This window comes from Meles meles, chromosome 12 (genome assembly GCF_922984935.1).
Source record: "Meles meles chromosome 12, mMelMel3.1 paternal haplotype, whole genome shotgun sequence".
Taxonomy (NCBI): domain Eukaryota; kingdom Metazoa; phylum Chordata; class Mammalia; order Carnivora; family Mustelidae; genus Meles; species Meles meles.
The window spans coordinates 14,201,106-14,215,471 of NC_060077.1; the positions used below are offsets into that span (position 1 = coordinate 14,201,106).

Consider the following 14,366-nt stretch of genomic DNA (forward strand, 5'->3'; position numbering starts at 1 on the left):
CACATATTTCAAGTATGCAGTTTGATTGATTTTGACATATATACCCCTGCAAAGCCATCACCGCAATCAAGATAGCAAACATTTATGAACCACCCCCTCCGAGAATTTCCTCATGACACTCTTTTGCTTTCCAATTCCATAGTTTAGATGAAGCGTCAGTCTTTATAACTGACTATTCAAAGCACTATGGGAAACCTGTACCGCCAGACACTGCTCCCTGTGAAATCCTGAAGGTAAGGCTGGCCCGCTGATCTGACACCATTTTTATTTTTAGGGTCTTGACATTGAACCAACTTGTTCTGGTGTTCTGGAGATAAATGTATTTTTATGTGTAGCTGTGTATATTTTTGTATTTTGCTTTTTGTGTAAGTGGGTCCTAGACCAGAAATCAAGAGGCCATGATTCTACTCTGTGGACAGTGTGGCCTCGGGCCAGTCGCTGAGCCTGTGCGGGATTTAGTTTTTGGATCTGGACCACATGGTCTCTTGGATGCTTTCCAGCATTACAATTCCTCATAAAGTCTTATTTTTCATATTGAAGCAAGTGAAAAATTTCAGGAGCATTGATTAATATTGTGCTTGGGCATTAATTCCTTTTAATTCTTTCCCTTTTTAATTACCAAAAACATGTTCACTATAGGAAAAAAAATTGAGGGGCGCCTGGTTGCTCAGTCGATTAAGCATCTGTCTTCAGCTCAGCTCAGGTCATGATCCCAGGATCCCGGGATGGATGCCCCACATCGGGCTCCCTGCTTGGTGGGGAGCCTGCTTCTCCCTCTGCCTACCATTCTCCCTGCTTGTGTGCTCGCTTTCTCTCTCTCTTTCTGACAAATAAATAAATTCTTTAAAAAAAAAGAAAAAAAATTTGCAAGAGCCAAAAACAAACAAACAAACCAACCCCAGTCTCTTGAAATCTCGCTACCACAAATAGGATCACTGTTAACATTTTAGTATACATCCTTCCAAATGTTTTCATGTGTGAAATATGCATATAAGTTATTCTTACTCCTATCCTTAACTTAAATATAGGGTAAAATTTTTTACTCTTATTTATTTTTTTTAAGATTCTGGTTTTTTGGAGGGTGGCCTGGTGGCTCAGGTCATGATCCCAGGGTCCTGGGATTGAGCCCGGTATCAGGCTCTCTGCTTGCAGGAAGCCTGCTTCTCCCCCTTCCTTCGCTATTCGCCCTGCTTGTACTCTCTTGCTCTCCCTGACAAATAAATGAAATCTTTTTTTTTTAAAGGTTTTATTTTATTTTTTAAATTTTTATTTATTTATTTGCTAGACACAGAGAGAGAGAGCATGAGGAAGGGGAGCCACAGGCAGAGGCAGAGGGAAAAGCAGGCTTCCTGCTGAGCAAGGAGCCCTGTGCCCTGTGCAGGGCTCAATCCCAGGACTCTGAGATCATGACCTGAGCCAAAGGTAGACATTCAACAACTGAGCCACCCAGGCACCCCAAGATTTTATTTTTTTTAACTAATCACTTCACTCAATGTGGAGCTCGAACTCACAACCCAAAACCAAGAATTGTATGCTCCACTGACTGAGCCAGCCAGGCACGCCTAAAATTTTTTATTTTGATCATGTTTTGGTAGTTTTAGTAAACCTTATTAAATTATTATGTCTTTTCTTCCCTCCTTGGGTCCAGATCAGGCATAAAACAAGCCTACATTTTGTTAATTTTTTTTTTTTTAAGATTTTGTTTATTTATTTGACAGAGAGAGCTCACAAGTAGACAGAGAGGCAGGCAGAGAGAGAGAGAGGAGGGAAGCAGACTCCCTGCTGAGCAGAGAGCCTGATTTGGGGCTCATCCCAGGAACCTGGGATCATGACCTGAGCCGAAAGCAGAGGCTTTAACCCACTGAGCCACCCAGGTGCCCCTTGTTAACTTTCATTAATAGCTTCCCTTGTATACTTCCAGTCTGTGTGTTCAATGGCAGAAGATTACTCTTTTTTAAAAAAAGGGAGATGATGGGGGCGCCTGGGTGGCTCAGCTATTAAGCGTCTACCTTCGGCTCAGGTCATGATCCCCGGGTCCTGGGATCAAGCCCTGCATCTGGCTCCCTGCTCAGTGGGAAACCTGCTTCTCTCTCTCTCACTCCCCCTGCTTTTGTTCCCTCTCTTGCTATCTCTCTCTGTCAAATAAATAAAATCTTTAAAAATAAAAAAGTGAAAGGGAGATTATTGATTCAGGAGACAAATTTGTGGCCCTTAAAATGTATCTGTTTTTCTCTAGTCCTATCTATCTAAATGCCAAATAACTTAATATAGAGATTTTTAGCAATACAGTTAAGTCTTCAATTTTATAGTTTTCAATTTTATAGTTTATCAGACTGTTTTCTATTGAAAAAAACTAAATGACACTAATAAAAATGCTTCTGTGCTTCTTCCCATTTAGATGTTTCTTAGTGGATCATAGTGGATCATCCAACCTTTTTTAAGAAGAACAAAGGGAAGTTTGGAGTCTGCTATTAACTAATCATATTTATTACAGTTTTAAAATTGTGCAATTGATACAACTTGTCAAATGTTAACCAGCAAATAACAACTAAGGAGCTTCACAGCAGTATGATTATGCCTTAAAGAACTCACGTCTTGAATTAATAAACCTTTTCTTTATGAGTCACTTTGATAAACTTGTGGACACTATCTTTTCTGCACCCCATATGAAGGAAACTAAGTGCAAAAATACTTTGCTCCCTCCACAAGATAAACGACTACTTATATCCTGTATCTTCAGATACAAATAAGAACAGTGTCAGTATTTCTAATGTTATTGGAGTAAATATGTCCTAAGTTTTGTTGCAGAGGTACCAGTGGCCCAGCTGAAAAACAGAAACCACTCTCTAGCTATTTTAGGCAGAGGGATTGGATGCCTGGAATTGGTTACAAAGGTGTTAGAAGGACTGAAAAACAACAGGGAAATTGAGGGGGGGAGGGCCGGGGGGCAGCTAGAGAGGCAGAAGGGGAAGGGGATGTTAGCCAAGATCAGAGCCTGCTGAGGCCCCTGGGTTAGGCGCCCCCACTTTGCAACACTGAGTTGGGGGAGCCCACAGCTGCTCTTGGACACCCCCCTGCGATGGCTGCCGCTGCCAGGCCACCACCAGAAGAGAAAAGAAGCAAGTCTTTTGCTTTTTCCAACCTTCTAATTTTCGTGCCAATGCCAAGAATGGCAGAACCAAACCAGAACCGTTCTGGCAGGGGGCTCCCCGAGACTCAGTCAGCAGGCCGTCAGCCGCAGCAGTACGCAGGCTGGCCTGGTGGGGGCAGTGTGGCACTGAAGGCCCGCAGCCACCCCCAGCACACCTCGGACTCTGCCTCTGCAGTCTTTTTGTAGAGGCGTGTATAACTTGAATAAACTGAATTTTATAAATAAGAATTAGCTTCCCTTTGTTTTTCCAGTTGAGAAAAACATTATTTCTATACAGAAAACTCAGTGTAGCATTGTGATTAAAAACTTGGGCTTGGGGGGCGCCTGGGTGGCTCAGTGGGTTAAAGCCTCTGCCTTTGGCTCAGGTCATGATCCCAGGGTCCTGGGATGGAGTCCCACATGGGGCTCTCTGCTCAGCGGGGAGCCTGCTTCCCTTCCTCTCTCTCTGCCTGCCTCTCTGCCTACTTGTGATCTCTGTCAAATAAATAAATAAAATCTTAAAAAAAAAAACAAACAAACTTGGGCTTGGGGGGTAAAACTAGTCTGGATTTGCATCCCAGCTCTGTCCCATACTAGCTGCATGATCCTGGACAAGTTATGTAACTTCTCAAAGCCTTAGTTCCCTTATTTGTAAAATCCAAGGAGGTTTAAATGCTCCTCCGCTTGCTCTGTTCTGGACATTCAGACTACACCAATACTTTTCACAAAGCTTTTTCCGTATTTGGGATTATTTCCTTTAGATGGATTCCCAGGAACAGACTGAACAGATCAAAGGGAATGAAGAACATCTTAAAAGCTCTTGATGCACATTGCCAAACTCCGTGTGTTCTCAAAGATCTTCACAAACGCCCATTCCCACCAGCAAGAGGCAGGTCTTCTTTACTTCTTCTCCTTAGCATGGACCAGTCTGACTTTTAAAAACTTCCTGCTGGTGTTATAGGTGAAAATGGCATCTCACTATCTACGTCGGTATTTCTTTGATACTTATGTGATGGAACCTTAAGAAAACTATCTGACTGCTTTTGGAAGCAGAACCTGGAATTGTATTCTTGGGCATAAATGTGCAAGGCACAGATGGGGTCAAATGGTGGCACCAAAAGGTAACAAATGGGGAATGACTCTGTGTGCCTCCGGACTCAAGCTAAGCTGAATGATTCCCCATCTTAACACTGGCTTCATTGTTCCCAGGAAAGTTCTGACTGGCAAAGGGTTAGCTTCCGGCATGCCACAGAAGTAACTTTTTCAAACATAAATTTATTTTCAGTTTGTCTGAACTTCAAATATGCAGTTAGCCAGAATCCTATTTTAATTAGCCTTGATTATTTTCCACTCTTGTCTCCATACAGCCATTCTCCATACCGTTTATCCTTTAAACAAGCCAGATCTTGCCTGTATCTGCCTCACACTTTTCACTGGCTCCTCATTTCACTTAGCACAAGACCCAAGCTGCCAACTGAGGCACACAGGCATCTTTGTTCAAATTAGAAACAGAATCCATTTTAGGAAGATGAGTTACAAAAAGGCTCCCCTCGAGTTAGTTAAGCGTCTGACTCTTGATATCAGCTCAGGTCTTGATCTCAGGGCCCTGAATTCAAGCCCTGCGTTGGGCTCCATGCTGGGTGCGGAGCCTACATTTAAAATTTTTAAAAAAGGAAAAAGCCTCTCCCCTTGATAGATCTACTGCAGAAAGGCACTCCCTGGAAATGGTCACATTTGTAAAAAAGCGCTGGATTTCATGGGCACTTGGGTGGCTCAGTAAAGCATCTGACTTCAGCTGCTCAGGTCATGATCTCAGGGTCCTGGTACTGAGCCGGGCATGGGCCTCCCCACTCAGTGGGGAGTCTACTTGTCCCTCTCCCTCAGCCCCTCTTCCCACTGGAGTGTGCAAGCACTCTTTCTCAAATAAATAAAATCTTAAAAGACAGCTGGACTTAAGTCGCAGCTCATTGCTACCTTCCATTCATGTAGTGGCTTAGGAAGGTCCTGCATGATTTAGCCCCACCTTCCTTTCCAGCCTGGATGTCTACCATTTTCTCCTTTGACCAGCCTTTCCAACCAGCCCAACCAAAGTTGCCTCCCCCTCACCAGTCACCTGCTATGGCATTTACATTCTTAGTTCCTTTTTTTTTTTTTTAAGATCTTATTTATTTATTTGTCAGAGAAAGAGAGGGAGGACACAGCAGGCAGAGAGCAGGTAGAGGCAGAGAGAGAAGCAGGCTCCCTGCCGAGCAAGGAGCCCGATGTGGGACTCGATTCCAGGACCCGGGATCATGACATGAGCCAATGGCAGCGGCTTAACCAACTGAGCCACCCAGGTGTCCCTCTTTGTGCCTTCTTCAAGCAATCCAAAGTCATCATGGCTGACGGGTTTATTGTCTCACTACTCATCATGTTGTCCCCAAACCGCAGAACACAGTCTCATATAATAGGCTTAATAAATATGTATGAAATAAATTAACTACCTATTTCTGGGGTAAAATTCCTTCTTTGAATGTGTCACGATCATGTGAACACATGACAGCACCTGGTTACATGGAAAGGGGGAAGTTGGCAACAACCAAGTAAAGGCACTACTATATTTAATTCTCATGACTCATGCTCAAACTTTCATCTCTTGCTCTGAATGAGGTGACAGATTGCCATTGCTTTAACTACTTGAGGTAGAGAATTTTATTAGCAGGGTGCTCTCCCTCTGCTCCCTTCTGGGTGGAAATCCTGGCCTGGCAAAACATTGGATATTCAGTCTTCTTTCTCCTGTGTCTTCTGGGGCCCAGAGATTTGGAACTTGTTTGCAGTGTTTATGTAACACATTGGATCCCTCGAAATGAGTCTAAATGTTAACTCACAAGAGCTAAGTCTTACCATAAACTCTACAAAACATTAGAGAAAGACAAAGTGGTGGCCATGTTTTCTGGCATTCTTTACATATTTGAAAACAACCAGAAAACAAGAGCATGTGCTTCTAGACTCAACCAAAGCTGAATATTTTCTAAAGGAAAAAAAAATTTCTAGAGCAATCCTCTTTTTGAACTTTCCATCCAGTTCATAGAACTCAAGAATGTGACCTATAAACTGACTTTCCCTTGATAACTACTTGTAGCTTTTTTTTTAATTTTTTGTTTATTTATTTGACAGAGAGAGATCACAAGTAGGCAGAGAGGAAGGGAAGCAGGCTCCCCGCTGAGCAGAGAGCCCGATGCGGGGGGGGGGGGGGGGGGGGGGGGGGAGGGGGGGCGGGGGGGGGAGGGGGGGCGGGGGGGGGCTCGACCCCAGGACCCTGAGATCATGACCCGAGCCGAAGGCAGAGGCTTTAACCCGCTGAGCCACCCAGGCAACCCCTCTGCCTGTACTATAACTACTTATAGCTTTAAAAAAAAAATTATTTATTTGACAGAGACAGTAAGAGCAGGAACATAAGTAGGGGGAGTGGAAGAAGGAGAAGTAGGCTCCCCACGGAGCAGGGAGCCTGAAGCGGGGCTCGATCCCAAGACTCTGGGATCATGACATGAGCTGAAGGCAGATGCCTAACAATTGAGCCATCTAGGCACCCCCTTACAGCTTTTTAAAAAAAAAATCTTTATTGAGGTATAGTTCAGATACCACACAGTTCACCCATTTAAAAGGTACAACTCGATGCTCCACAGATATAACCATCATTGCAGTCAATTTGAGAATATTTACCTTGCCTCTAAAAGAAACTCTGTGTCCTTTAGGGGCTAGCCCCCTCCAACACTTGCCTTCTCCAAAGCAACCACCATTGCTATGGGTTTACCTATTCTATGTTATGCCCGAGGTTTCCCGTCTGAGAGACAACCAAGGAGCCAACACCGATGCAATCATGCGAGGGTTTGACAAGCTTAAGCTTGGGCCCAAGTGTACCCGATGCAGCGAAGTAGGGACTTGGACCCCGAACCAGATTATAGTCAGAGTTTTTAAAGGTAGAGTAGGGGTGGACTCGGTGGTGGGTGAGGACAAAGGGAATCTTCAGAAGGGCTATCAGGGTAAAGAAGACTGTACGGATATTGGAGGCCTGGTTACTATCAAGCCAAGGCCGTTTTTCCCTCTAATGAGGCACTAACATGAAGACAGTTGGGAGTTTCCTGGTAGAATGTCACATTCCTCCTATCAAGCGTCCTTGTTAGTGAGATTTAGCACTGAGACATTTGTAAACCGAGGGAGACTCCTGTCTTGCAGGATTGTGATTTCTGCAAGTTAACTATTTGTTCACACATACTACCGAGGAGAGGGTAGCGGTGGAGAGGGGGTGCAAGGTGCCAGCTTTGGCTTTGTCAAGATGGCTGTACTTATGTCAGGGCTAGACTTGAGACGGGTACAGCCTTGTTTTTCTTGGCCTTCACATTCTGGACCTTTCCTATAAATAGAGTCATACGATCTGTGTCCTTTTGTGCCTGACTTTTCACTTCACATGCTGTTTCCAAAGTTCATCACGGAGCATGTATCACAGCTGCATTTGTTTTCACAGTGGAATGAAATCCCATATTATGGAAGGACTATGCTTTGTTTATCTATTCATCCACTGATGGACATTCGGGTTGTTTCTACCTTCTGGTTATTATGAAAAACATCATTATACCCAATAGCTTTTGAACCACTTTGATACTTTCAGATTTTTTTCAACATTTTTTCAGTATGTATACCCAGACTCATCCAAGATACCAGATGAGACTGAATGATTGTGGGCACCTGAAGTGGCTCAGTTGTTTAAGCGTCTGCTTTCTGCTCAAGTTATGATTCCAGAGTCCCAGGATCCAGTCCCACGTGGAGCTCCCGACTCAACACGGAGTCTGCTTCTCCCTCTGACCCCTCCCCCATCTTCTGCTTTCTCTCATGCTCTCAAATAAAAAAAATCTTTAAAAAAAAGAGAGAGAGATTTTGAAGGGGTGGGGGGTGGGAGGTTGGGGAACCAGGTGGTGGGTAATAGGGAGGGCACATATTGCATGGAGCACTTGGTGTGGTGCAAAAACAATGAATACTGTTACGCTGAAAATAAATAAATTAATTAATTAAAAAAAGAGAGAGAGGGGCGCCTGGGTGGCTCAGTGGGTTAAAGCCTCTGCCTTCGGCTCAGGTCATGATCCCAGGGTCCTGGGATCGAGCCCCGCATCAAGCCCCGCATCGGGCTCTCTGCTCGGCAGGGAGCCTGCTTCCTCCTCTCTCTCTGCCTGCCTCTCTGCCTACTTGTAATTTCTGTCTTTCAAATAAATAAATAAAATCTTTAAAAAAAAAAGAGAGAGAGAGAACATCTTATTTATGTCAATATGCATATGTATGCATATAAAGCATGGGACATTCCTTGTTATCAAAGAGATAAGAGATCAACCAGAAGAATGATATCTCAAAACCAAGATTATATTTTAATATTTTTTAAAAGATTTCTTTATTTTAGAGGAAGAAAGAGAATCTTAAGCAGACTCCATACCCAGCACAGAGCCCAATGTGGAGCTCGATCTTACGACCCTGAGATCATGACCTGAGCCGAAATCAAGAGTCGGATGCTCAACCAACTGAACCACCCAGGAACCACCCTCCCAAGATTTTTTTTAAAGGTACGTGTGTATGTATGTATGTATTTAAGATGTTATTTATTTGAGGGGTGCCTGGGTGGCTCAGTGGGTTAAGCCTCTGCCTTTGGCTCAGGTCATGATCCCAGGGTCCTGGGATGGAGCCCCACATCAAGCTCTGTGCTCATCGGGGAGCCTGCTTCCCTGCTTTCTCTGCCTGCCTCTCTGCCTACTTGTGATCTCTCTCTCTGTGTCAAATAAATAAATAAAATCTTTAAAAAAAAAAAAAGATTTTATTTATTTGAGAAAGAGCACAAGTAGCAGAGAGGCAGACAGAGGGACGAGAAGCAGGCTCCCCGCTGAGCAGAGAGCCCGATGTGGTGCTCAATCCCAGGACCCTGGGATCATGCCCTGAGCCAAAGGCAGACACTTAAGCGACTGAGCCACCCAGGTACCCCAAGCTTTTATTTATTTTTAGAGAGAGAAAGAGAGCATGAGCGGGAAAAGGGGTAGAGGACAAGGGAAGAGAGAATTTCAAGCCAGCTCAAGCTCAGCTCAAACCAGACACAGGCTCCATTTCACAACCCTGAGATCATGACCTGAGCTGAAATCAAGAGTTGGATGCTTAACCAACTGAGCCAGTCTGGCGCCCCTCAACACATTGGTTATTGCCAAGTCATTTTTTTCCCAATGTTCTTTTTATAGACTTGATTTTTTTTTTCAAGCCTTAAGAAGATATATTACTCATAATCCATAGGTCTGAGAGCAAATGGCCAAAAAAGAAGTCTTGAGAAATTTCCATGCCAAAAGGTGATTTTATTAAAGCATAGGGACAGGAATGCCTGTGTGGTTCAGTCGGTTGGATGCCTGCCTGCAGCTCGGGTCATGGTGTCCTGGGGTCCTGGGATCAAGGTCCGCCTTGGTATCCCTGGTCAAGCTGGGAGTCTGCTTCTCCCTCTGCCTCTCCCCTCCGCTTATGATTTCTCTCTCTCTCTCAAATAAATAAATAAACTAAAAAAAAAACAAAAAACAAAAAAAAAACATGGGACAGGACCCGTGGGGAGAAAAATCTGCATTGTAAGTGTGGAGTGATTGATTATATAGGGCTTTTTATCCTACGCAGAGGGAAGATGACATTAGGGCTCCAGGAAATTGAGTCTAAAGGTTTCCAAAGACCTAACTATTCTCAAGATTGGGCTTTTCTTGTAAATCATTAAGACAGTTACAAACTGATGGAGTCTTGTGTCCTTCATGACTGTGATCTTTATCAGTTGGCCATTTGCTTTCTCCTTCCTTTGCTCTTGGGCAGTCATGAGTACCTATGAAATGTCACATAGATCCCACTTTCACCTTGGGGCAGGGGAGTATGTGGAGTGTCAGGTCGCCTTTTGCCCTCACCTTGCCTTTTGTTACGTCATCAAAAAGAAGAAGTAGTAATTTACAAAATTTCCTCCCCTCCTTCCCACTCCATGACGTCACATGTCCTGTAGTTGCTGTTTTTGATCATAGAAACCGGAATGTGTAGGCAAACGTTTGTCATCAAATGATATGAGTGCATATGTTCGTGCTTGTCTGGCTCTCTTTTACTTTTTGTTTTAAAGATTTGGGGGCAGACAAGCAGACTTCATGCTGAGTGTGTGATCTCACGTCCTTGGGATCACCACCTGAGCCAAAACCAAGAGTTGGTTGTTGGTTGTTTTTTTTTTAATTAAAGATTTTATTTATTTATTTGACAGGCAGAGATCACAAGTAGGCAGAGAGGCAGGCAGAGAGAGAGGAGGAAGCAGGCTCCCCGCTGAGCGGAGAGCCCGATGCAGGGCTCAATCCCAGGACCCCGAGATCACGACCTGAGCCAAAGGCAGACACTTAACCAACTGGCCACCCAGGTACCCCTCTCACTCTCCTTTTAAAAAAGACTCTTGGGTGCCTGGCTGGCTCAGTCAGAAGGGCCTGCAGCTGTTGATCTCAGGGTCATGAGTTTGAGCCCCACATTGGGTATAGAGGTTGCTTAAATTAAAATAAATAAATAAAAATTTTAAAAAATAAAAATCAAGGGGTGCCTGGGTGGCTCAGTTAGTTAAGCATCCGACTCTTGGTGTCATCTCAGATGGTGATCTTGAGGTTGTGAGGTGGAGCCCCACATCTGGCTCTGGGCTCAGCAGGGAGTCTGCTTGGGATTCTTTCTCCCTCTGCTCCTCCCCTTGCTCCCCTGCTCTCTCCCCATGCCCCCACTCCTGGGTGGGACATGTGTGCTCTTCTTCTAAGAGGCTCCCAACTATCTTAATATTAATGTCTTGCTGGAAGGAAAAACAACTTTAACTTGACAATGGAAAGGCCTCCAGTATCCTGTGTCTTTAACACATGAAAATGCTGTTGAAACCTCCCTTCTCCTTACCTCCCCCAGCTCCCAAGTATATAACCAGTCACCCCTCACAACCCCGGGGAAACAGCTCTTTCTGCCCACAGGTCCTGTCCTCATGCTTTAATAAAACCACCTTCTTGCACCAAAGATGGTTGGCCCCGGACCTCACCCCACCAAATCTCCCCTATATTCCGAAACCACATCATTTGGATGGAGTATAGTCTCCTTTAAATGACCGTGAGCTCTCTGCCTAGCTATTAATCAGAAACAATCATAATTATTAATTTTACCAGAGTAAAGTAACACACAGAAAAGTACAGAAATCATAATGGATTTTCACAAAGTGAACATGCCCATGTAATGAGCACCTAAATCAAGACACAGAACATTCCCAGTATAGATTGGGAGCCATATTCTTTCTTTTTTCTTTTTTTTTTTAATTACATTTAAAGAGAATTTCTAATTGTGGCAAATGCACATAACAAAATTTACCATTTCAACCGTTTTTAAATATACAGTTTATTGGTAGTAAGTACATTGACATGGTTGGGTAACCATTGATCGGAAGAACAGGGGCAAAAGAAATGCAGATAACCTTAAATCTCTCTTAAATCTTACAACCTCCTGTAAGTCTTCTTTAACATATTAAAAAAAATCCCTTTGAAAACTTCTTTATCTCTGCCTCTGGAAGATCTTGTTGGCTATCAACCTCCAATCAAAGGGCCCACTGATAGACATCTGAATGGTCTCACCAGTAAGGCTTTACTAGACAGGAGGAAAAGACCTTATCTAACAGCAGCCAGACCCTCCAGGCCCTGGCGATCTCGCTTCCAAATTCCTTAGAGACTTCCTTTCTCTCCTAACCCCCACCAACTAAAAGGTCTATAAATCAGTCACTCCTCACAACCCCAGTGCAGCTATTGCTGCTCACAGATCCTGTCCCTACGCTTTAACAAAACACCTTTTTGCACCAAAAGCGTCTCAAGAATTCTCTCTTGCCCCAGAGCGTATCAACCATCACCGTGATCCATCTCCGGAATTTTGCCTTGCAAAACTGAGATTCCGTCCGCATTAAACACTAAGATGCCCTCTCGCCATTTCCCCAGCCTCTGGGCCCTGATATGAGGAACAAAGCAAAAGAAATAGAGGATAAAATTAAGCTTCCTCATGATAACTGAGCGGAAGGCTAGCTGGAGACAAAGCCGGAGCCCACACCCTGCCCCCATCCTGGGTGGGACACAGTGACATTCTTCCAGGAAGCTCCAAAATCTTTTTTTTTTTTTAAGATTTTATTTATTTACTTGACAGACAGAGATCAGAAGTAGGCAGAGAGGCAGGCAGAGAAAGAGGAACGGAAGCAGGCTCCCTGCCAAGCAGAAAGCCCGATGCGGGGCTCGATCCCAGGACCCTGGGATCATGACCTGAGCCGAAGGCAGAGGCTTTAACCCACTGAGCCACCCAGGCGCCCTGGAAGCTCCAAAATCTTAATGCCTTGCTAGAGGGGAAAACAGCCTTAGCTTGACAATGGAGATACCTACGGTATCCTGTAAGTCCTCTTTAGCATATGAAAGTTCTTTTGAAAACCTTCCTCTTCCTGACCTCAGTTCAACTCCCAAGTACAGATTCAGCCACACCTCACAACCCCAGTGTGCCAGCTCTTTCTGTCCGTGGGTCCTATCCTGGGGCTTGAAGAAAACCATCTTTTCACACAAAAGACGTCTCAAGAATTTTTTCTTGGCTGTCGGCTCTGGACGCCCCCCACCCCACCCCGCCCAGCAAACCTCACCTGGATTCCAAAACCACATCACTTATAACTTACGGCCCATCGACAGGTACTTGGACAGACAGAGCGACCATCCTCTAGGAGTTCAGCTGCCTCGAAGTTAATACTTCGTTAAGGGCAAAAAGCAACCTCGGTTGGGCATTAGCTTCACTTCCAGGATCCTGTAAATCTTCTTTAACATACAAAAATCCGTCTGGAAACTCCCATTATCCCAACCTCCCAAGATATATGTTGGCAATCATCCCCAAAGCGTATGGCCACCGATATAGATCTGAAGGGTCTCCTGACCAAGGTTGGTTTCACTAGGCAATAAATGACCCCTCGAGGTCCTGGAAACCTTGCTTCCAAATTCCTTAGAGACTTAAACTTAAAAAGAGACTTAAACATCAGTCACCCTCTTACACCCCCGGTGCAATCTTCCTGCCCAGGGTCTTGTCCCCAGGCTGCTTTAATGAAACCACCATTTTTGCACGGGAAGACATCTCAGGAATTCTTTCTTGACCATTCACTCCCGAACCCCAACATTTCACATCAGGAACTATCATTCTACTTTCTCTCTCAATGAATCGACTCCACGAGGGACTTGTGTGTGAAATCAGGCCGTAGGCGTCCTTTTGTGACCGGCTGACTTCCCTCAGCACAACGTCTTCCATGTTGTAGCCAGGGTCAGAGTCTCCTTCCTCTTGGGGCTGAACAATACAGGAACTGATGTGAAATGCTGCGGCCCAGAGCCAACGGCCAAGAAAGAATCCTTGAGATGTTTTTTATGAAAGCCAGGGAACAGGACCCGCGGGCAAAAAGAGCTGCACTGGTGCTTGTGAGGAGCAACTGTCCCTATACTTTGGAGTAGGTGGAGGTCAAGACCAAGGGAAGTTTCCAGAAGGACTTTCATATGTTAAAGAAGACTCACAGGATCCCGGAAGCCCAGCTATGGTCAAGCTAAGATTCTTTTTCCCTAGAACAAGGCATCGAGATAGTTGGGAATTCCCGGAGGAATGTCCTCCTCTGCCTGCCTCAAGTATTTGTCAATGGGCTGCGGGTTTTTGCCTTTGTTCCTCACGTCAGGAACCATATTCTTTTTTAAAAAAGACTTACTTATTATTTGAGAGAGAAAGAGAGAGTGTGTGCGCTCAAACACGAGAGCACACACATGGGGGGAGGGATAGAGGGAGAGGAAGAGAAGCAGACTCCCCACTGAGCAGGGAGACCAATGTGGGGCTCAATCCCAGGACCCTGAGGTCATGACCTGAGCCGAAGGCAGACACTTAACCCACTGAGCCACCCGGGAGCCTCAGGAGCCATATTCTTTTGAAAGGTGATCATATCCTCCTTTCTTTGGATTTTTATGACTGTAGCTTTACTTATTTACATCCTTGATTCTAATTAATAAACCATGCATATATCTTCAGCATTTTTCTCCTTGATGATTACGGATTTCAGTGTTTCAGGTTTTTTAAGCAGAACCTACCCTCTGCACTGGGTCCCATCATTTTGGCCCTGTGAACTACTGTCATGTGCATTTTTTTTTAAAGATTTTATTTATTTATT

The 14,366-nt window shown here is 44.5% G+C and overlaps 1 protein-coding gene across 2 annotated transcripts in view; it reads left to right on the forward strand.

Moving 5' to 3' along the window:
- Nucleotides 1–2,444, forward strand: part of KNTC1 (kinetochore associated 1) — a 78,770-nt gene extending 76,326 nt beyond the window's left edge. For both annotated transcript variants that reach the window (XM_046025946.1, XM_046025947.1), the window contains 2 exons: nt 143–233; nt 2,399–2,444. In XM_046025946.1, coding sequence (XP_045881902.1) covers nt 143–233; nt 2,399–2,419 — 112 coding nt within the window. In that variant the 3' untranslated portion in view covers nt 2,420–2,444. The remainder of the gene's footprint in view (nt 1–142; nt 234–2,398) is intronic.
- The last annotated feature ends 11,922 nt before the right edge of the window (nt 2,445–14,366 follow it).